Genomic DNA, 24,315 nt, shown 5'->3' with positions numbered 1-24,315 from the left:
GACACGTGAGATGAGGAAAGAGACGAACGAGTAAAAGGTGAGCAAGATAATTAACACTCTACCAGCCAGCGACGTTTTCATAGATCAACGCGTGAAGTCGCTAAAGTATCAAGTTTCCGAGATAGACGTTTACGACAATTGGCATCATTAAACAATTAGCATCGTGAAACAAATACGTTGACCAATTTATCCGACATATTCCAAACAACCAGCCAGTAGTGTGTTAAATGAGTAACACTTTATCTACCAGAAGCTAACAGACTTCCTATCGCTCCAAGGAGAACGAGCCAAATAATTACAAGAAACCATCATAAATCATTAATCCCTCTTAAAACAAAAGAAACTCCTTACACATCCCAACGTCAGTGAATTTCCAGAAGACCGTCAACGATCCAGTAGATAAAGCGTCGGAAGTTTCTCAAGTGCACAGTACGAACTCCGTCTGTTCTCGTGAAAATGAACTTTAATGAACAGTTTGCGATACAGGTGTATATATACAGTGCGTCGAGCAGAGTTCAATCCATGATTCAACAAAACCCCCGCAGAGATCCACCACCGTAGGAAAAGAGACTGGGCACCCCTCCGCGTTCAGATCCTACAACGTCGGTCCGCCGAATTCGCTTAAATCGATCATTTACCTATGCTCGCGCCGCCGTGTCCGTCGAACTTGGCCGCGGTCCCGGCCGACAGGCCGGTGGCGATGGAGCTGAGCGGCGCCAGCTTCGAGGCGAACGCGCCGGCCAATCCGCTCTTGGCGCTCGCGAGGAACGTCGTCGCGCTGTTCACCACCGGGCCGACGCTCGCGCTGGTCGCCTTTATCTTCGAGGCGACCAGCTCGCTGATGAACTTGCTGGTGGCCGAATGGTGCGCGTCGATGCCGAACGCGGCGTTCTTCGCTTTGTTCGACTCGTCCAGCACCGCCAGAGCTTTCGTCTTCGAGTCGAGGAAGGAGTCTAGCTTCTAAAATGGAATCCCTCGGTTAGTCAGCCGACCTTTGCGTTTGCGTCTTAGAATCGAGGAGAACGCGATTTTTGGGGTTTGGATCTTACGCCGAAGACGAAATTGATGATCCCGTTCGAGATGCCGAGCTTCACCACGCCGATCTTCCGCTTGTCCCTGTCGCTCCTGTCCTCGTCGGCCGCCTGCTCGCTGTCGGCCTCCAGGATGTACACCTGACGGCAGTCGGATTAATTCCAGTGAAACACACACTCGCTCCGGGGATTACCGGGATTGTCCCATTGATTGAGTAACCGGAGAAAGGGGAGAAAGGAGATGATAAAGGCTGAGCCGCGGGATGCAACGACTTCCGCGGTCTTTCAAAACGCTCGGACTTCCTCGCCGATCCGAGGTTCGACGCGCGTGTGTGGGATCTCGGGGAACAGGAAATGCGGAGTATTAATGCACGGGGTATTATGTGTCGACGGTGGTTTCAGTTCGGTAATGCGGAGGTGTGGGGGATTACGAGCGACGGACGCCGGGAGTGTCGGAATGGATTTTGGAGGAGATATTGGGAGATTTTTAAGCGAACAAATAGAAATCGCGTTTTTAGAAAGCGAAAGCATTTCAGCGGTTCGTGGAGATTGAACGGAGTCGGGTTTCCAGAAGAGACGTGGAATTTGCGCAAAAGATGGAATGAATTTCGGGAAAATGGGATCGCAAGAAAGAGATTAATTACTAGAGAGATGAAGTAACATTTCCAGGAAGAAAATTAGGGGTAGAGATTAATTTCCAGTGAAAAGAATAGCTAAGAACAGATATTGCTGCTAAAAATGATAGAGAAAGAATGAATGTTCAGCGACAGAGAGAAGCGAGAAAGAGAAATGAATTTTAAGAAAAGCAAAGGAGAAATGATATCGTATTTTACGAGCAAAACGCACGGGAAGAGACGTTTTAAGAAACGGCCCTCGCGAGTGGCCACGTGCGCGCAGCAGAATTTTAGTTGCGCGCGTATCCGGCTCTGCCTGTCTGCGTCCGTGGAGTTAGTCAACCACTTTCTCTCTCCGCTCGTTCCTCGAGATCGTGGTTCTCTTTTTCGACGTCGGGATCGTCTTTCCCCGCGTGTCGATCCTCGTCATCTTCGAAACCCGATCAAACCACGCTCGCGAATAATGTCCTCTCGAGGATCGATCGATTTCGAAGTGGAACTTACAGGGAGAGGGCCAGGAAATCTGTTTCTGAATGAAACCCTATATATGTGATAGTACGTATCTATAAATGAGAAGATCGTATGGCTTTCTTGCCAATGGTCCTCCGTTTTTGAAACAAATGAGCTTCAAACTTGTATAAGACTACAAAGTGCTAAATCTTCACGTTTGAAATTCCGTTTTTCCTCCGTTTTCTTTGCTTTTCTTTGAATTATAATCTCTAGGTCACTTGTATTTATTATGGTAATATCATTTATCGTCTTATTTTGTTACTAAGTTCAAACTTATTGAGTTTGATGTCTCTGCCACTGGCAAGGTGTCATAGGTTTCAAAGAAATGGATTATATTTAGTGTTATCTAATAGGTATAATAATAAGCACTAAAATTGAACACGTCACCTGACTTATTACGGTACAGATTTAAAACTCATTTCTCGAAAACTGAGTACTATTGGAAAAATGCGCGAGGAGTTTCCATTTCTTAGGTCCAGCCTCTTAGAGCTTGCGCACACGATCACAATAGTGATTGTTTCGGAATAATAGATAAACAAGGTTCCTCTGTCTCACAAGAATAAAAGGACAAGCGAATCGAACATCTCTGCTCTCCAAAAATCGCGAGCGTAGGCCTTCAACGCGCGAGATTTCGCTCGGTGTCGCCTCCTCCGTCTTCGCACGGGAGCCGGCGAGATAATAAAACTTTGGAATAGGCGCTTTCACTTTCGCCATTCCCGACACGTTCCGTTTATGAGTTACATTTTGATTCCCTGGGCGGCCGCCGTTTTCGCGATACGTAACGATTACCGCTCGCTGTAACCCGTGATCTTATCTGTTCCTTTTTCGTTCGGTAACGCGCCGGCTGTCGCGCTCTTAACGACACCGATGGTGTTAATCTGCGACGCTTTCCTATATATAAAGATGAAATTATCTCAACAACGTGGAGACTTCGTTGATTCATTCGCCGCGGTCGTTGACGCTTTATCCGATTTTCCGATGATTCTTAGAGAACTATACTCGAAGAAACTGAAGAGCTGATCCGTGAGTTGAAGCAGGGAATCTCGATGCAGAATTGTTTGAGTTCCATTATAGTAATTAGTCTGCGTGAATAAGAAGCTTATCTTATTCTAACCAGCAAGCATTCAAACAGCCAAGTTGCATCTCAGAATTTACAGAGATATTCCTAGCGTATTCCTTGATTGTTTACCAAAGATTGTTATTGTTACTGCTTCTAGATGCGTTAGAATTATCAGCAAGCATAAATTGTTCATCAATATCGCCAGCATACTCGTCGACTACAACAATCGCTTCATCATAATACTGCATCCGCAAACGACGCAGCGATCCAAGCTAGAGTAGCAAAGCTTCGCAGTGACAGAACATCACTGTGCAATAAAGTCACGGCGACCACAGAATTCCATTACATCGGAATTGCGTCAGAGAAGCATCAAAGCAGTTACGCTTTCGATTTCGCCGGTCGCTTTCTAAGGAACCCGAAGGCCAAACTCTAAAGCTACCTGCCCGCCACCTTAACCCCTTGCCTCGTGATACCGTGTTAGACTCGTGACGAAGGTTTAGTTGAATTTGCTAAATCGAAATGTTATTCACCTTTTTCGGTATAAATTAACCCTTTGCACTCGACAATGTTTTTATTTATTAATTATTTTCTGTTGAAATATTGATAGTACTGCTGGCAAGTTTGATGAAGGAGAATCTTACATAAATTAGGGGTTGGAACTAATTTATTTCTAAGCTTCATGTGTTGATAGCTAATACAAAATTGAATGTTGAATTTCAGTGTTCTGAATTTAGGTCTATCGAATCAAATGGCGAATGAGAATCGCGAATGAGAATCTCGAGTGCAAAGGGTTAACCCTTTCACGAATTATTTTTTCCTGAGTCAATTTTATTTTGTGATAATATAATCTGATAAGAGAGGTCGACACCATTGTCAAATAGTAAAATTTAAATAATAAAATTTACCGAATTCAGATACAAGCGTTTATTTAGTATATCCTTATAGGACGCCATGATCGAAAGGGTTAAACATTACTTTTCTATCCTGAATGGTTAATCTTGCAACCGTGGACATAGAATAAGCATAAAATTATTCTTCTTTTCTAGAAAATTATTAACCCTTTGCTCCACTGATTTTATTAGTGCTAGTAGGCTCAAGTTACTTTATAGATCGATAAGTAAATTTGAATAAATGAAGAAAGTACAATTGTAATGAATTCATTTATTTGCTTATTGAAACAAATTATAATTTAAAATTAGTTAACATATGGTATCCTTTAAAGCAATTTCCCACGTGAATTGCAGCTGCAAGTTATGAGTATGTCAATGGAAAATGTCCAGTGATACTTTACAGTGGACCACAAAGGGCAATAAAATACCTTCGTCAAGCACAGTTGTGGAAGAGGTCATAGGGCAAGGGGTTAATCGATCGAGGCTGGTCGTGAACAGACCGTAAATCCTAAAATCAACAGCACCTACCTCGTTCAACGGACTCAGATCTTCAGACTCCGCTTCCCTCTTGACAACGGGGCTGGCAGCGACGATAGTCGCGAGCAGCGTCGCGCCGAGCAGAATCACGCAGCTTATCCTCATTTTGCCTTCTCCTCCTCCGCTTCCTGCGATTCAGTTTGTTTGCTCTGGGGGAAATCAACGTGTAGTTTGAGCAAGCGGCGCGGTTCTTCAAATATACAAAATCGTCGCGTCGCGTCGCGTCGCGTTTCAGTCGAAATATCAAGTGAAAGGGCAGCAAGGTTCAATGGAAATTCGTTGGAAGCAGGTGTACAGCTGAACCGCAGGACCACGGTCATTAATCGTGCCGATCGACGCGTGTGTTACACTGGACAGGCGAAAAGTAAAAGTAACACCGCCATTGTGACGTCTGTGGCCGCGGGTTCGACTAGCCAGAACGAATCCGGTAACCAGCCGCGAAAAACAGCTGACGGATTGTCCGGGATAACGACGGTGACCGTGAGTGAACTGATGGAGCGAGTGGAATCGATTGTAGCGAACGAATTGACAGTGGAAGTGGCGGTGATGATCGAAGGATTAATTGCACGTGGATAAGGTAAGAAGAGCGAAGCTACTTGAAGGCAACAATCTCCGAGAGCTAATTGAAACGAAGAAAGTTTCATAGTGTGAATAATGATGAAATAAGTGAAATGATTTAAAAGACACTAGACAAATAAGACACGATCAAGATTACAAACAGCAGAATTGAATAGAATACAATAGAATCAATTGAAGCAGAATTCCTGACAGCAAAGTATACATAACGAAAAGAACACTGGAAATAATTCTACAAATACTATCAAAAACAAGAAGGCGACGAAAAGCACAAAATCAAACTCGGAGACACCGTATAGTAAGTATACCGTTCAGCAAAGTATACATAACAAAAAGAACACTGGAAATCAATTCTACAAATACTATCAAAAGCAAGAAAGCAACGAAAAGCACAGAATCAGCTAATTCGAAGACACCGTATAGTAAGTATATCATTCAGCAAAGTATACATAACGAAAAGAACACTGGAAATCAATTCTACGAATACTATCAAAAACAAGAAGGCGACGAAAAGCACAAATTAAGATGAAACTCGAAGACACCGATACCGCGGAAGATAAGAGAAGAAGAGGACGCGCGTCGAAAGATTCGGAAGAATGGTCAGTGCAACGAAGACAGTGTCGACGAAGCCACGTGGTACCGGCAGAAAAGAATACAGGCGTATGCCGGACGTGTTGATCGGTGACAACTTACGAGCGAGCGTGAGCGGCGAGTGCGTGAGATGTGTGCCTGGCGGAGCGCGAGCCTCGTTTGAGGACCACGGTGAAGGAGATCCCGATGTCTTTAGCGAGCCGAAGGGGAACGAAGGCGAGCATGTGTGCCCCTTCGAGAATCGAGAATCGAGGATCGAGAATCGCGCACGCCTCGCCTCGCCTCGCCTCGCCGCGCCGCGCCACGCCGCGAGCCGCAGGTGGGGCAGGTCCGATTTCCTCCGCGAATCCCACGCAGCCTCGTTCTCTCGGCTCTCGAAATCGCCAGATCGCCGCCGATCCTTGTGGCAGGGAGCCGCGCGAACCGATTCGCGTGCATTGCGCAATATCCTGACAAGGGAAGATGATTCTGGAGGAGACTGGTGTGGTGGGAGGTCACTGGAGGATGATTTAGGTTCTGTTTCGGAATAGAGTCGCATCTTGGTTGGTGGGAGATGACGTTTTGAAACTGGTTGGCTGCGAAAGTGACGCTGGTTATCGAATTTTAGATTGATATTGTGTAATCTTGATAGGAGATGATTGTAGGGATTTTAATTAGTGGACATTTTTATATCTATTTAGGTCGGTGGAAGATGTTTTGGAATTGATTGGCTGTGAGGTTGATAGTGAGATTCAATGTATTGATATTGCATAATCATGATAGAAGGGGAGATGATTTTATAGGACTTTAGTAGAAAGCTACTGGAAAAAGATTGAGTTAATTTGCACTATGGTTTCTTTGAGAACTGCACTCGAAAGAACAGTTCTGCTGTTTATAATTCAATAGAAGAAACATTTTATACGTGCCTTCGTAAGAAGGCATCGTAATTGATTATAGGAAAATAATATTTAATTTAGACATGAAGAAATTGCATGACATTTGTGCTTGTCAACGCATCAAAGGTGGAGTTTCAGAATACGGTTCTATAGGGAGCTAAATCATCACAATTTTGGTTGGTTGGAGATGTTGATGTTCTAGAACTGGTTGGCTGCGAAAGTGAGGTTGACAGTGAAATTGAATAGGTTGACACATTGCTGGTAGGTCACGAGTACACTGCGGATCTTTATGCAAATTCAAGATTGACGAGGTGCTTTCAGGGAGGTGTTTTAGAATACACTTTCCTAGCGAGTTAAATCTTCACGTCTATCATGATTGGAAGATGTTGAAGATGTTTTGACAGTAGTCAGCTGTGAAAGTAGAGTCGACAATGAATATAGATAGTCATCTAGTATTACATATTTTATATAAAACATTCTTTGGTATTATACACTGATAAATATTCTGCAATCTTTCAGGTTAAAAAATATTCAAGTTGTGATTGCAGTAAGTTTATTCATTAACAGTAGCTTCATCGAAACTTATTTATTTATTTTAATACTCCGTTAAATTCGAAAACCCCGTAATTCAATCATACAAACATCCGACGATAAAACTATCTTTTATCTACAGATTATTAATATTCTTCAACAGTCTAAGATCTCAAGAAACTCCACACTCCGAACACGACACTTCCAATAAAAAAATGGATAAAAGAATGGTACCACTTTTTACGAAATTACAAAAAGCCAACATACGACACGCTGAACTAGGTTCAGTATAATCAAGTGGCAGCCATTTTGAAAGTAGTGCAAGGACGTTCTGTATTCCTTAAAAGAAAACCGCTGCGTCTACGAAAGGTATTCTTTCTCGCTAAGTTCAAGCTTAAACACGACATCGCGGTGTCCTCAGCGATTGTGACATTTCTCCCATAAAACGGAACGAACACACACCGCATCGCACTGCGCACCAACAGCGTAACATGATTTATTGTAATCCACGCGGGACGTTCTCAGGAATCAGGATTTCCATGAAACGACTTTATATAATGCCGCATACCTTAGAATTATACGCGCCCCGTCATCGAAGTTTAACGAGCCCCGACTTCCTACATCGCGTCGACTGGTTAAGCTTTATTTACAATTACTTAACGCGATTTATTAAACGCATATCCATAGTTTACGATCTCATTCCGGCCGCTTTTCCCCAGATCTTTCCGTTCCATTGCGTTTCATGGACGCCGCGGTAACCTCGAAATAAAGGAACATTACCGATCAAGAATTCATACTTCAACCCGTTGCGCAACTCGACTGCGACGTTTCCTTAAACTAACTCAGGGGAACGCGAACAATTACGATCTTTAACGAAAGTAATCGTTTACGATCCTCGGCGTCTATTTACCGATGAAAGCGCCGTTCCGGAATTAAAGCCGCGTTTTCGTATGTTATAGAGAAAACGAGGAAGTAATTGCCGGCTATTAATCGGCTGCATCCGTATTCGAAGAATTCGAGGATCTCGCGTGACCTTTCGTCTCCGCCGATTTTTCCGTCGACACGCTCCGTCCCACGCGCCGCGTCCCGGCGTTCCGCGGCTAACATGGAAAGTAAGAGCATCGCCGGGTCATTATATAATCGCGCATTTATACGCGACGCGTCGCGCCCGGACCACCCGGTGCAATGGTCGCTTACGAAAACCGATCTATCCGACGGGTATGTCCGTCCCGAATATTTTCGACTAATATAAATCGACACCGTCGCGGGCGACGTTGCAAAATCGTCCGGCGACCGCTCAAGGTGCAGCCGGCCGCTTTCTCGTAGCATTATCTCATATGACGCCGAACCGTCGTAACGTCGGTTACGCAACCGTACAGTTTCACCAAATTGGACCATTCCCCTTTTTCCTGTTTTGCATATTACAATACGCGCCCGTTAACGAGCGTCGCTCCGACGTCGACTCGGAAGCTCGAGTGCTTCGAGAGGAAATAATTTTGAAGACTGATTGCTGATTTGTCAGAGGTTCTTTAGTACTAAAACTAACAGACGGGTCAAATTACCCATGATGTCTTCTGTTTGTGATTATTAGAAAGGTAACAAATGTTTCTCTGAGAAATTATTGAAGAAATTCATTTAGCACTACGCAAATTCAATTGTAAATCGATTGAAGTCTGAACAGATGCACTCTTGGAGTTTCTATAGTGAAATTTTCAAAAGTCAATTGAAGTAGTTTTAGTGTTAGTCTTTGATTATTTGAATGTTACTTCTTGTTTAAGAGGGAAAATAGGGTGTATCGATTGGAAATGTGAGAAACTGGAATTTCAGGGTGAGTAGATTGGAATTCTATAGTGAATAGACTAGAAACGTAAGAAATTGAAATTTTAACTTGGCGTAATATTTTACTATCGACAATTTGGAAGAAATGCAACAAAATTTTTCATTCTACTTCAAATGGAAATTTCATTTGAAGACAATACGTTGATAATAGGAAAATATTTGTTTGTTTTGATCTAAGAGTAATGAATAATTTTTATTGTTGTTAAATTAGTCTAGAAATCTTCAGTACGAGTCTCATTCGTCATTGTACGGCAAGGGGTTAACCCTTTGCACTCGGAAGTTTCTCACTAGAAATCTATTAGCATTTTCTGATGAGATAAAATCGATATTTTGTGAAACTAAGTCGACGAGAAATCACAAGTACATTGAGGAACAAAGCCATTTTATTTGAATATTTCTCAAAATGCATTATAGGAAATATAATATTAAATATCAAATTTTATAGTTTTACTGTATGAAATGAAGTGGTGAGTGAGATTCACCTCTCGAGTGCAAAGAATTCTAGAGAATAGACAGAGAACGTAAGAAATGTAAATGGGTGAGTTAATTAAAAATGTATCACTTCCGATAAGAAACGGACAATATGCTCTAAGAAAACCAGATGACTCACGAATGAGTTCCAATGTTCTTGCATGTGAATGTAATAGGATACGCGTGACCAATTAGTTATCATCTAACACAATATAATAAACTGTATTTCTTCGTTCTTATTATGCTCCCGATATTTTATACTGCTTTCGTATTAATTCTTTCCCAATGCAGGAAGTATGGGGTAACAAGGAAATTCCAGGGAATAATAAGAAGAGAAGTATCTTATACTTTCTTCCCTGAGACCGAAGTAAATTTTATAGAACAATAAGAAAATAAATATCTCTGACACTATAATACCTGTACACTTTCACGGATTTTTACTGGTGTAATTGACTGTTCGAACGACGACTGGCACAGCGTGTTCCCAAGAGTAATTGTGGATTAGGATTGCTTCTATAATTGATTTAATAGCTCCGGCAGCGATTTTATTCAAGTCTTATTAAAACGTGGTTTAACCCTTTGCACTCGGAAGATTTCCACCAGTAAGTCGTCGAGACTGTTGTGATTAAGGTCGGCGAATTGTGTGGTGAATTCTGCGCAGCCTGGGTTTTCTTATTTAACCCCTTTGCGGACGAAGATTCTTTGAAATATACAAAATATTCAGCAGACTAAGCTAAAACATATACCAATTGTTTAAATATAACAACCAGAAAATACGTGCTGCTTGAATAATTAAATCGTTCGTTGACTTAGTCTTCGAAACATCATTTCATCTCGCCGAAATGTCGACATTCGTCCGCAAAGGGTTAATTTTGATTAATATCTTCACTAGAAATATTTTAACATCTTCCGATAAGATAAAATCGATATTTTGTGAAGCTAAGTCGAGAAATCACGCGTACATTGAGGAACAAAGGTATTTTATTTGTCATTTTATTTATTTCTCATCATAGGAAATATAATGTTAAATATCAAATTTTATAGTTTCACTGTATGAAATCAAGCGGTGACCTCTCGAGTGTAAAGGGTTAATTCGATTCACAATTTCTCGAATGATCCCACAGCAATACGTTCGTTCGTGCACCTGATGAAAAGGCTTAGTGACCTGCAGACTCGAGTCAATGGCACAGCTTTGGTCATCGTGAAAATTCCATTCTATGGCCAATGGACCGTACAGGCGCAGCGTGTTAACCGAGACGTGACAAAAGCGTAGCGGCGTTCACGTGTATCGCGCCGCGATCTAATTACTCTAATTGAAACAGCGACGAGCCTCGTTAGCGACACATGGAATTGTGTTCTCACGATTAACCGCGATTACCGTCGACGTTTCCTCGCATTAACTTTGGACATTATCCGGCGGGACGTATAATGGGATCATAAAGATGATGTTGCCATTGGAGGAAATTAAATAGAACGTTGTGCTCGTTAAACGGAGTGGGTTAAGTGAATAGGGTCACTGCATGTTAAAATGCGAATACGCTATAGCCTTCCTTCGAAATTTTATCCAGTAATCTGCTGAATATTTTGTATATTCCAAAGAATCTTCGTCTGCAAAGGGTTAATAGAAACAATATGAAGGAAACCAGGAAAATTATTGATTTGTCATAAGAAAATTTATACAAGGTGTCACTTCAAAATGAGACAATGTATTTCCATTGTTCTTAACACTAGAACTACCGTACCAGTCAGAATGACTGGTTTCGATGTTCTCGTTTAGCAATTACTGATATCTTCGAAGCATTGAATATTCGAAATGATTTTGAAAATAGCTTCATTTCAGTACTATAATGAATGTCTGAAGAAACTGAAAATAATATATTGTTACAATTATTATAGGAATTGCGTATTAATCGTATTAAATGCTCGGTAGTTCTAGTGTTAATTACATAAGAAAGTTTCCCATAGGAAAAATATTTGTGTTAAATAAGTATTCTGGGGAAAAGTAAAGAGAGCGTTTAAGTTAATTAATGTCCAGAATGTTTATAAACATCATATTTAAATGGTAGTTTCCATTTCGTCAACCTTTCACTGTCGCTTCGTTGCTCGAATGAACGTTTCGCCTCGCAGAATGTTTCATTTCCTTCAGAAGTCTCGGGTGGATCATTTTCACGCATGCCCGGCTTGAAACGGGATTCACCGGTAATTAACACAGTTACTAGCGCCGATCAGCGTGGGTAATCGATACGAACCGTGCTTTCACCTTGACCATAATCTTAGATTTTCAAATTACCCTGCGTCGACGAAAAACAAATTTAATAAGCATGCACGACGAGGTATAATTTGTTAATAGCGTCGCACAGATGAAGAGCAATCTCAAACAGCATCCGTTGTGTGTTCAGTGTGTTGGCCACGAATAGAAATTCGCCTCGTGACAATGTCAAGAAACTCGGATGTTGACTGTGCAAAGAAAACGCAGGTGCAAGTTCATTGAATTAACACTAGAATTATTCAGCAGAGAAATCGATTTTCTCCTATCCTGTAAGAATCACAGAGATTTTATATAAATGATGGAAATTCAGTTTAAGAATTGTGAGGATTTTATTTAAGAATCTTTTATTTAGAAATATAAGGTAATAAAAATCTTTTATTTAGAAATATAAAGATAATGAAAATCTTTTATTTAGAAATATAAAGATAATAAAAATCTTCTATTTAGAAATATAAAGATAATAAGAATCTTTTATTTAGAAATATAAAGATAATAAGAATCTTTTATTTAAAAATATAAAGATAATAAGAATCTTTCATTCAGAAATATAAAGATAATAAAAATCTTTTATTTAGAAATATAAAGATAATAAAAATCTTCTATTTAGAAATATAAAGATAATGAAAATCTGTTATTTAGAAATATAAAGATAATAAAAAACTTTTATTTAGAAATATAAAGATTTTATTGAATAATATTCAGAGTAGTATTTATCGAGATTCTCGATTGTACTGAGTTTGTACTAATTTTCTATCAATTACTTTCAGACTACTTTCCTCCGGAATAAATAAAATATCGAATAAAAAATGTTAATCGTTTTTGAGGTCAAAGGGAATTTTACCATTGTGACAATCGACACCAAATTTCTTTCCACTCAGTATATTACTAAATCCAGTTATTAAGTGATTTCTCTGAGAAACGCCTGCAGTCAGTAACGGATCAGTTTGAACTACCCAGTTTTAGTATTAACGCGTTGCAGGATGGTTATCGTGAAATTCGAAAGCAATGATTTGTATGCATCTCGCGTACGAGTGATTGAAAGGATCAAGGACGTGATCGCGGAGTCCGGTGTTAGATTGCACTGTAATAGGCAATGGGGATAGACTAGATCGATCGTGGCGATCGCGAAACGTCGCGAGATTCTACGTGCCTCCATTTTACTCGACGAGCTTGTATTTCTCGGTGATTATCTCTGTTTCGTTTCGAATAAATGCTTGTCCTGGATAATTATTTGTGAGTGCACTCTTATTGGATCAAGCAATCAATCAATCGATCAGTATTCTTGTACATTCTATTTATTATTCAGAGTATCGTTCATTTTTCATCTTTCGCAATTAATTATTTATATATTCATTTATGGAAAAAACTCATGTTTATTAATTTGTGCAACTTACTCGATATTATTGCAAATTATTTCGAATAAGGTTCTAGGAATTCTGTTTTTTCTATGGAAATATGGAAAGTTTAGTTGTTCTTGTTATTTATATTATATAGGGTTGGTTCATTAGCATGAAGAAGAAACAGTCTCTAAAGTACACAGGACATTTTTCAGTGAAACTTGCTCAATGACAGCAGCCCATGAATTTAAAGCTTGTTATTATTAATACACATCACGTATCGAGGAAGACATTGATTTTATGGGAACAGGTTGCGAAAGTGTATCTTCCCGGACGAGAACGGTGAGTGTTTTTACGTGAACAGCCTCGATTTAGAGTAACTATCACGTTTACGCAACGAGAGGATGATATTGTATTTTGTAATTATATGTATCTCCCAAGGCTTCAGGTGTGAGCTAATCCAGATATGTGACAAGATCTAAACTAGATGTAAATGTCATTCAGTTACAGTGTAGGCAAAGTGAATGTGGCTTCATTATTATGAAATAACGAGAGATGTAAATGACTTTTATTGTAGAATATAATTGCAAAATGTTCTAGGCTGTTAATGTTACAAAACGTTATTTAATTCCTTGTTGTAGGATATGAAACGATTACATTGAGGATGTATGTAGTGAGTGATATTTTATGGAAGATTGAATATTATAAACATTGCATTAAAATGCGTGAGATGTAACAAGATATTCAGGTAATTTTGCATTTTAGAATTTATTTTTTTAAATCCTACGGGAACAGAATTATTGTGTCTTTTCTGTTAATTTTGATTGCGGACATTCTTCTTGCTTAGTTGCAACACTTGCACTGCGACATCCTGCATATAAGTGCAGTCGCAAAATAAGCCTTGTTAGGTATTCTTAAAATTACGCGTACTTACGGTAACAACTGTTTAATGTATGCGATAGATGTTTGCAATATGCCAGCCAACATTTTGAACTATTCTACTGTGAAACATGTATATAGTATTAGTTGTAAGAAATGATTTTCTACTGTAAAAATTCAGATCTATTAAGCATATTATAAAGGTTACATAAGGAAACAAATAACTAACTTGATGATAAATTGTCTACATTGTATGATAAGGTCAAGGTGATAGACAAAGTAAATTTTATACGCAATGGGTAGATTTAAAACATTAAATAGTATTTCACATTAAAATATTTTTTTAATTAGAATTGTACAAGAAAACTAAACAAAAAAAAAAGCCAACAACACACGGTGTTCCCAGGCGGTCACCCATCCAAGTACTGACCGTGCCCGATGCTGCTTGACTTCGGTGATCGGACGAGAACCGGTATTTTACAGCGTGGTATGATCGTTGGCTGATTCTACTTGTGTGTGACCAGAGACACACTCTACTGAGACTATACTCTTTAATATAAATTAAGATTTCCTTTCGAATTTTAAGGATACGGTAAAAAGTATGTGCTGAACACTATTAAATTTTCGTTCCCACTGGGTCTATCGTAAGTGAAAATAAAAAAAGAGAGCCAACAACACACGGTGTTCCCAGGCGGTCACCCATCCAAGTACTGACCGTGCCCGATGCTGCTTGACTTCGGTGATCGGACGAGAACCGGTATTTTACAGCGTGGTATGATCGTTGGCTGTTTCTACTTGTGTCTGACCAGAGGCACAATCTACTGGAACGAGACTTCTTAACACAAATAAAGATTTCCTTTGGAGGTTTATGAGTAAAACCAAAAGTAATTGCTACGTAATATTAAATTTTCGTTTCCACTGGGTCTATCCTAAGTATAAATAAAAAAAAGAAGCCAACAACACACGGTGTTCCCAGGCGGTCACCCATCCAAGTACTGACCGTGCCCGATGCTGCTTGACTTCGGTGATCGGACGAGAACCGGTATTTTACAGCGTGGTATGATCGTTGGCTGTTTCTACTTATGTCTGACCAGAGGCACAATCTACTGGAACGAGACCTCGCAATATAATTTAAGATTTCCTTTGGTGGTTTAAGAGTAAAATCTAAACTAATTGCTACGTAATATTAAATTTTCGTTTCCACTGGGTCTATCCTAAGTATAAATAAAAAAAGAGCCAACAACACACGGTGTTCCCAGGCGGTCACCCATCCAAGTACTGACCGTGCCCGATGCTGCTTGACTTCGGTGATCGGACGAGAACCGGTATTTTACAGCGTGGTATGATCGTTGGCTGTTTCTACTTGTGTCTGACCAGAGGCACAATCTACTGGAACGAGACTTCTTAACACAAATAAAGATTTCCTTTGGAGGTTTATGAGTAAAATCAAAAGTAATTGCTACGTAATATTAAATTTTCGTTTCCACTGGGTCTATCCTAAGTATAAATAAAAAAAGAGCCAACAACACACGGTGTTCCCAGGCGGTCACCCATCCAAGTACTGACCGTGCCCGATGCTGCTTGACTTCGGTGATCGGACGAGAACCGGTATTTTACAGCGTGGTATGATCGTTGGCTGTTTCTACTTGAGTCTGACCAGAGGCACAATCTACTGGAACGAGACTTCTTAACATAATGAAAGACTTCCTTTGGAATTTGTTACAGTGAGGTAAAAAATATACGCTGTATAGTATTAAATTTTCGTTTCCACTGGGTCTATCATAACTATAAATAAAAAAAGAGAGCCAACAACACACGGTGTTCCCAAGCGGTCACCCATCCAAGTACTAACCGTGCCCGATGCTGCTTGACTTCGGTGTTCGGATGGGAACCGGTATTTTACAGCATGGTATGGTCGTTGGCTGATTCTACTTATGTCCGACCAGATTCAAAATCTACTGGACCTCATCTCATTTGAAGTATCGAAGTAAAAATAATAATACTGTACTTAATTCTTTTCACTGAGTTTTCCTCCATGGAAAAGGAACTTTTGATGTTCATCTGACGTGTCAATATACAATTTTTCATCTTCAAATTCCTTATCCTAATATCACATATAAATTAAACATCCGGGAGCAACGTTCTCATTAACCAGTTTGATTGCTGAATATTCTCGTCTCGATTTCTCCGCTTAAGAACAGAATGTCAATTCGTCGGTTCGGTGTCAAGTGAGGCAATATTATCAGATAATCAGCATCTCGAAAGTGCGAACACTGTTTAGAAAGGACCGTCGGTGTGTCGCCACTGGCGAACCGCAGCTCATAAATGACAAACAGAACGATGCACTAGATGGACACGGGGCACAGTGGACGATGGCAATCATAATCAAACAGAAATCACTGCCGGGGAACGAGAAAAGTGCGGTCTTTGGAACGACGCGAGGTGGAAACGAGCGTGTAAGTAGTACAGCCATTATGCGGTCAGACCCTCGTTCATCTCCGTATAACGATTACATCAATCGCTTGCTAGCTTACTCGTAGCGTTCGATTACACTTTAAATTCAGATATTTCCTTGAATTTTTTCCTTTATGCTTCTCAATCTTTTATATTCATTCAAATTACTGGATGTTCATTTATTTATTGGCATATTCTAAATTTAATTGAACATAGTTTCAGAACATTGAAATGACATAAGTTCTATTACTTATATAATACTTTTGTCACTTCTGTTTTTATGTTCCTCAGTTATTAATAAACTATGAATGCTATATGAAAATGTATTCAAATTTATCCTATTACCACCGACTATTATTAGGAATTAATTAATGTATCACAGTAAAGTCTAATCTATGAATAAGTTGTTCTATTACTATTGTATTGACAGTACAAAGATATTCAATCATCTAATAAAACACCTAACAAAATCTATTCGAATGAAGTTCATTAAAATTATTCAAAACAAACCAGAAAACTTTTCAGCTGTCCCTAAGACTCCATATAACCATCCAGTTCCCTTAAAAATGTTGAGAATGACACGTTCCGAGTTTAAAAAACCATCTTCGATCACACGTGGGTACAAACTCCGCATCCGCTCGTCGCGTGGTGCCACACAGCGACGAGGCACGCAAACGTTGCAGGTATTTTACCCGTGGATCGACGCCAGCTAACTTTCCAACTCAAAAGAGAAGGAGGAAGAAAGTGAAACCAGCCGATCAATGAATGAAGATAGACTCTCGAAAAAGAAAGGGGGGAAAGGTGCGACTAGATTTCTGATAATCCGCGGATAATGAATAAAAAGAAGCGAGTTCATCGGAGAAGCCGGAAATCACGCGCTTATATAAAACACCGGGCGGTATCGTTTGACATGCAAGAAAGTCGGCAGCCTTCCCGAAAGGAACAGGACGTCCCTTTAACCTTATACAACGTCCTTTTCAGCCCAAGTCGTTTCTTCGATGAATAAAACACACGTTTTCCTTAAAAAAACTGAAATCCAGCGAACGCAAAACGAAACGTGCGCCTGGTCGCGTGGCCAGCGTTACGCAACGGTTTAAAAAGAAAGTTGATGCTCCGGTTCCTCTCATTCCGACCGAACCGGCCAGCTGCGAGTAATTCCACGTCGATCACGATTTAAACGTTAGTTAGCGCGTTGATAAGGAATAAACCATCGATATCACTCGATAACGCTGTCCGCGCAGTTAAATCAAACTCAAATGTTCCCGCCTTTTCGTGTCCCGACGCCAGTAATAGACGAGCGACGATCGTAATAGCTAAGGAACATCCGCGAGAAAGTATCGGTAGCTTTCTACCAACATAGAATCCGAAGTTTCCAGTTTGCGCGTAAAATAAACGCCTGAATATGCTCGATCGTTTACTTACCCCCGTGTCGACGAACCCGATATTCCTCCTTTCGATGGGTGCACTCGGTTATCCACTTTGCTGACAAGTAGGTAGCAATCCGAACACGTGACCAACTCGTTTTGCTTTTACACCGTTCGATAATGTATGCAACTTGGTTGCGGCCCATAGGCACGTACTAAACAAAGTTCAGTCTCACTCTTTCATCGGTTGCAACACTGTTCGCGAGAACTGGTACGGCGGACCAGCAAAAAAAGAAGGTAGCCGATGAAACGGTTACGTTCACTGTGTTATCCGATGAAAACGATAAAGAAAGTGATGGCCGAACACTGGGGGACACTGGTGGAGGACGTAACGATCCGCTGGTGCTAGGCGGCTGCAGAAGAACCGTCTCCCATGGGCGTGATTCTTCTTATAACGTTAGCAGTGGCTCTCAACCGCCTCGCGCGTGAAAAGTCGGCGCGCGAATTTCGTCACGGTTACGTCGCCCCGGGCCGTCCGGAGCCACGAAATTCCCGGGTATCGATGAAAGTGAAGCGATATCTCGGCAATCGGGGAACCGCGCCGCCTAATATCGCAACGGCTCGTCGCCGGAATAGAAGCGAAGAGGCCGCCGCCGCCGAACGAAGCCGATGGAAAGCCGTCAAGGGGAAATTGGCCGAACGAAACGCACGCTGCTCTGCCGGTGGCGACGAAGGTGGGCGAAATTTATGGCGTAATTCCAGCGCCGCGTGACTCGGGTTCGATCCAGCATTTTCAGCGATTTCCTGGGGCGACGGGATTGACGGGACTTGTAATCAGGAAGCTGGGGACTGCGGTTATAGAAATTAACGGGGGACACGGTAGTGTTGCTATCTGGATCCGAGATTGCTGCTGCCGGGCGGTTGACAGTTGCCAGAGTAAAGATAGAGGATGATTCTTGTTAACATTGTTCGTGATTTATGGTTGGAAGTAATCGAAGATTTGTCTTCGTGATTCAAATTGGGGATTTTAGGGAGATCCGGATATTAGAATTGAAGTTTGAGGATTTATTGATTAGAAATGGAATGTTTTATTGAATGAGTCGTTAATACTTCAGATTTTCGGAACTGTCGTTAAATATTGACGAATGTTGTAATCCTAAAGAAATAGATGAAGCTATCTTAGTTAATCTTGGAGAAAATTACGTTGATTATGGAAACAGGAGATAATGAACCCAGTTTTAATGGAGAGATTATATTTTCCTCGTGGACTACATTACTCTGCATCATCTCTGACGCGAGATTACATTCTGCACTTTAGCCACGTAACAATTCCATTAATTACGTGTCAGTTTTGTAACGCGCTTTCACGCATCTAAGATGAACACGTTTCTCGATTCATTGTCGTCGCCCGGCGTGTCCACTTTTTTCAACTACCCGTTTGTTGACGATTTGCCGCGGCGAGGCGTGGAATAGCTTCCCGTGATTCAACCGTTGATCGGGTTCATAGAGATTGTCACTTTCGCTTTCACGATCGCATGGTCACGACAAAGACCGCGGTGAGCTTCATCCTAGAAAGGCCAACGGGTTTCTTCCTCGCCGATTCAGCCGAACGCGTTTACGTAACAGTGTCGCTCGGGCCTACGTGTTACACGTATCCTTTTACCTACTTGGGTCAGAGCGTTTATAACTGAGCGTGTCTTTTCCCTTTCGAGCGATGGCTGCGATCGATATAATATCAAACCATGAATCTCCAAACCAGAATCCTACAAAATTCTACGAAGAAATTCTTTAATGGATTCCAGAAACTTTTCAAAGTTCTTTAAGATGTCTTCGAATGAATGATCTTTATAGATCTTCGATCTACCTATTCTCCAGAAATCAGGATCTTTAGAATCTTTCCCCCCAAAGATTAATCCCTTGCGGAAGAAATGTCAACATTTCGGCAAGATGAAATGCTCATGTTTCGAAGACTAAGCCACAAACAAATGATTTAATTACTCAAACACCATTAAATCAGCACATAGTTTCTGTTCTTCCTATCATTTAAGTAACTGATATATAATTTAGCTTCATCTGCTGAAGATTTCGTATGTTTCAAAGAATCTTCGTCTGCAAAGGATTAAAGAAGTTATCTAATGAATCTCAGAAACTCTAAGAATTCCTTACGAGATCTTGTATCCAGAGATTTCGCGTTCTCAATAAAGATCTCCGATCTAAAGATCCCTAGAGAAACGCAAAAATCATGCGAAGAATTTCTCGAGAAACCCAAAACTGTACAAAGATTTTTAGTAGATCCTAAGGATCTCCTACAGGATCCACAAACATCACTAGTCTTTGAAATTTAAAGTTCGTTAAGCTTCAAAGCTATCATTCAAAACGAATTCTATTCATTAATCAATCATATGATATACTATTAACAAAAATATTACTCTTGCGTCTTAATCATTAAAATTTAGAATTCTCTCAATGGAAGCAAGTGTGAAATAAAATAATTCCTTTTCCATTCTTGTTCGGAACCTACGTCGCCTCGAGGCCATCGCTAGTCATATGTATATGAGCCTGTAAGCGGAATAAATATATCTTCTTTACTTTCTCCAGTTAGCGCGGCTACTTCCGACACTCTCGCTATCCGCGCGGATCTCGGCGACCATGTGTTTATAAACAGCTCGCGGCCGCGCCGCGTGGTCGAGTTACGCTTCCACGGTGCTTTATTTTTGCAAAAGGACAATGGTTACGACATACGCGGCAAGCTTTTTCCGCCGGGAGAAAGTCCGGGATTTTTACGGTGCTCTTACGAGGAAAGATCGAACCGGGGGACGAGAAGATCTGGTAATTTTCCGTCGGATAATGCGGAGGGACATTCACGATCGAAAGTGTGGCATTCGGGTTGTGTACGTTATATCATACGGCGGGGATCAAAGGAAAGTTTAAACGAGAAACAAACATGCTAATTGCACCATTACGTGACGCGAGTGTTTTGCAAGAGCGATTGTTTTGTTCGAAACATATACATCACCCGATAACTGATACGATCGATGTATTAATAGACCGCGGCTCTCTATGGATTTATGGGAAATTCGAAAGTGCACGCAGAATGCACGTAATACAAAAATATTGAACATTAAACGAAACAAGAATAAACGAAATATTGAACAACCAACTGCACTGTTCGTATTTTCTATAAAGCACGGTTGTCCATGGTAATTCTATTTCTCTTTCTATTTTTACTTTGCATTTCAATATGGTGTTTCAATAGCTTCTCCTTAGATTTGATTTAAAAAATTAAACATTGTAATTAACCCAATGTTGAATCAGAGATATGTTAGTAAACGTAACTACCGATCAAACCGATTACACTTTATTTCCTCGATAACGCAATCGAGCATAACAACCAAACGTACACAGTAATCAACTTAAATTTATTCGAACGTACACACTGTGGTTAACTTAAATTTAGTCGAACGTACACATTGTGATTATCTTAAATTTAGTTGACCGCCTACACTGTAATTAACTTGAATTCACCGTAAAGACAGAAGAAAAAGATCCGAGGTCCGCGTCGCGGCAGAAAACGGAGTTGCATAAATCGTCGCAATTACATCGCTCGACATGAAACTCGACGGATTCCTTTCTCGCGTGCGCATTGTGCAAAAAGATATCGCGCGTTGATTCCTGAATAATCGGCCGCCGAAATGAGTCAATTTAACGCGTCCGGATTACGTGCGTTTCCTAGTGCGCGGACAGGCCCGAGGACTGCGATAAAATGCATCCACCCGGCGCTCGCGTTTCGCAACGCGCCGCGATTAGTCGTGGTACGCCGAGCAACGATTTCCTTATCTGAAATCCATTCTTGCTCGGATACTAATTACCGCGTTAATCATCGATTCATTCCGAGCAACACTTATCGATTATCGCTAATCAACGGTGTCGACCGATACTGAATTCCCTCGGAATATTCCTGAATCGACCCAATATCGGCCAACGAATCGGAGTCGCCGGTAATTTTCATGCTTCTCGAATTTATTAATAGTCCTGATCGACGAAAATTTGTTCTATAAACTGAATACGCTTGCTATTATGTAAACCGAGATAAATCGGCAGGGTAAAAGCGCTACGCGCATGCTTCGAATGCTCGCATCGCAGAAAGGCGCCGCTGCGAGGGCCTACGTAAAATGAAAAAGTACAATTACCGTTTACAACATATAACTTATGCATTTTAATGTGTTCCAGTGCATTCCGAACTGCGAATTCTTGTGCAATATAGGAGTGCACAGGTATTTGCATTGTAATCGTATTTTTTAAGGAACGAGGAAATGTAAATACGTAGAATGCATCGTCTACGCAGTGGTTCTCAAGAATATTTGAACAGTTACATTTTTAACTTTTAACCCTTTGCACTCGAGAGATAACTCTCAGTCACCAGGTGATTTGATGTAGCAGAATTATAATCTTATGTATAACACTGTGCTTCGTACGATGTATCGAAATGAAATTTTGTTTGAAACTTGTTTGAAAATTTTATTGAAATAGAATAGTTATGATTCTTAATTCACGTTTACATCTCATTGTGAAATATTGCAGATTTCTAGTGAAAAACTGTTGAGTGCAAAGGGTTAATATGTAAACTTTTATATTACAGTTTTCTATAGTTTACTAGAATATGGATACTTATCGAAATATAGAAACAAGTGATTCAATACTTTCCTCAACTGTCTTAATCGTAAAATATTATAATCAGACAACAGAAAGAACGTTAATATCTAGCACAAAAGAATTTTCGTTTGAGATATAGAACAGCTTCGACTACAGCCTAGAAGACTAAAAAAGTGATCCATAAAATTCGATCGAAGGATAACGTTTCCTATTACAGAAGCTGCTCTGTTCGGAAATCCCTGACCTAAAACGTTCACCCACACCTGCGACGATCGTCGTCTGTGAGAGCACCGTAAGAATTTGATTAATTCGTTACGTAAACGTTTCTCCGGCCGGATTACGTAATTTATACGAAAGAAAAGAGCCCAGCTTCCTCTGCGTGAGTCAAGAATTTCTCCAGCGAGGAAACGGATATTCGAGATCATTTCGATCTCTTTAAACAGTGGAATTGATCGACGAACTAGCAACGTTGAAATCTGTTTGAATTTCTGTAGAAAGTATTCATTTTTCCACGGTGTCTTAATCTTTGGTAAACGGGTGGCCATTTTGTTTAAAAAGAATTTTCGTTTTACGCAAGTTTTATAAATATGTTAAATTTCCTGCGTACCATTCACTGCGCCTGTGAAAATTACATGTGTGTGATCAATTGAATCGAACGAATTCATAAGTACTATAATGAAATAAGAAATGAACAATTAATCATCATGATCGATTTATCATTGCATGGGGAATAACAGGGCATTGTTTTGTTTGCATTCTATTTATATAATTATCTTCGTTCTCAATATTTATGTTTATTGTTGTAGTTAATATATATACATATATATTAATATTAACAATAATAATAATGATAATAATAATAATATTAATATTATTAATCCTTTGCGGACGGATGTCGGCATTTCGGTGAGAGGAAATTTTCAGATTTGGAAGACTAAGTCGTGGAAAAATGATCTAATTAGTCGAACAGTAAAAGATCAGCAGTTTCCTCTCTTTCTATTAATTAAGCAATTGATATATAATTTAGCTTCATATATTGAAAGTTTTGTACGTTTCGAAGAATCTTCGTCTCCAAAAGGTGAATTCATTACTATACTAACCCTTTGAACTCTGTAGGCTCCAAAATTGCACCAGTTATAATATTGAATATTTTAATGAATCTTGAAACTACCCTAAAATTATTCGATTTTCCACACACCCAAATTTTCCACTGAGAAGGAACATGAAAGATCAAACGAAACGTTATAGAATTTCTTATTTTCGCTGGGAATACTATAAAAATTAGTTGATAAGAGCAGATATAAATAGAATGCAAGAAAAACAATGCTCTATTATTCCCTGTGCAAAGATCAATCCATCGCAGGTGAATATTTCGTATCGTCGATCGATCTACAAAAGAGTCGACCTAGGGCTCGCGTGACAGGCGAACGATGCACAGCCCGAAAGCGACCATTGTCGCGGGAGGGAGCGGGAGTTGGCGTCCTTCGGATCGCTCTGTTGCGCAACTGCCGCGAACTTGTGAAATTTCCGGATGAAAGGGTACACAGTCCAAGACCTTAAACTTTGCAGCTGCCGCTCCCGCCTCCGGCCTTTAGGAAGACGAATCCCCGACGACGTGGGAGCACCGCCGGTGTAGAAAGTTGCGGCGTCTACCGGGTGGCACTTAACCGGCTTCACCGAGACCGATGGCAGACAAAGGACGTTCCAACGAATTTTTCGACTCCAACGAGAAACCGTGGAATGATTTATTTATATTAAGTTAGACAAATCAATAGGCTGCTCACGGATAGCTGTAAACACTGTGAAATTAGTAGATATTCTAATGGAAGGATGA

General features: G+C 40.4%; 1 protein-coding gene and 6 non-coding genes across 10 annotated transcripts in view; all 7 read right to left on the bottom strand.

Annotated features, from left to right (window-relative positions):
- The window catches only part of LOC116430103 (uncharacterized), a 28,903-nt gene extending 7,611 nt beyond the window's left edge, over positions 1–21,292 (bottom strand). Inside the window, exons 1-5 of one of the 4 annotated variants that reach the window (XM_076368873.1) lie at positions 21,168–21,292; positions 17,887–18,241; positions 4,634–4,791; positions 1,050–1,172; positions 639–960 (exon numbers count right to left, since the gene is read on the bottom strand). In XM_076368873.1, the coding sequence (XP_076224988.1) occupies positions 639–960; positions 1,050–1,172; positions 4,634–4,747 (559 nt within the window). In that variant the 5' untranslated portion in view covers positions 4,748–4,791; positions 17,887–18,241; positions 21,168–21,292. Of the gene's footprint in view, positions 1–638; positions 961–1,049; positions 1,173–4,633; positions 4,792–5,911; positions 6,023–16,974; positions 17,073–17,886; positions 18,519–21,167 lie in introns of those variants that run through there. The other 3 variants (XM_076368872.1, XM_076368874.1, XM_031983788.2) reach the window with 3 other exon arrangements.
- LOC143174666 (5S ribosomal RNA) lies at positions 14,392–14,511 on the bottom strand. The gene has a single exon (XR_012998886.1). It is a non-coding gene; the product is annotated as a 5S ribosomal RNA (ribosomal RNA).
- On the bottom strand, positions 14,677–14,796 carry LOC116434491 (5S ribosomal RNA). Its single transcript, XR_004236547.1, has one exon. It is a non-coding gene; the product is annotated as a 5S ribosomal RNA (ribosomal RNA).
- LOC143174665 (5S ribosomal RNA) lies at positions 14,962–15,081 on the bottom strand. The gene has a single exon (XR_012998885.1). It is a non-coding gene; the product is annotated as a 5S ribosomal RNA (ribosomal RNA).
- LOC143174664 (5S ribosomal RNA) lies at positions 15,245–15,364 on the bottom strand. Its single transcript, XR_012998884.1, has one exon. It is a non-coding gene; the product is annotated as a 5S ribosomal RNA (ribosomal RNA).
- On the bottom strand, positions 15,528–15,647 carry LOC116430267 (5S ribosomal RNA). Its single transcript, XR_004235678.1, has one exon. It is a non-coding gene; the product is annotated as a 5S ribosomal RNA (ribosomal RNA).
- Positions 15,814–15,933, bottom strand: LOC116430266 (5S ribosomal RNA). The gene has a single exon (XR_004235677.2). It is a non-coding gene; the product is annotated as a 5S ribosomal RNA (ribosomal RNA).
- Positions 21,293–24,315: the final 3,023 nt, after the last annotated feature.

The sequence above is a fragment of the Nomia melanderi genome, chromosome 6 (genome assembly GCF_051020985.1).
Source record: "Nomia melanderi isolate GNS246 chromosome 6, iyNomMela1, whole genome shotgun sequence".
NCBI lineage: Eukaryota > Metazoa > Arthropoda > Insecta > Hymenoptera > Halictidae > Nomia > Nomia melanderi.
This window is presented reverse-complemented; position numbering and strand designations above follow the sequence as displayed.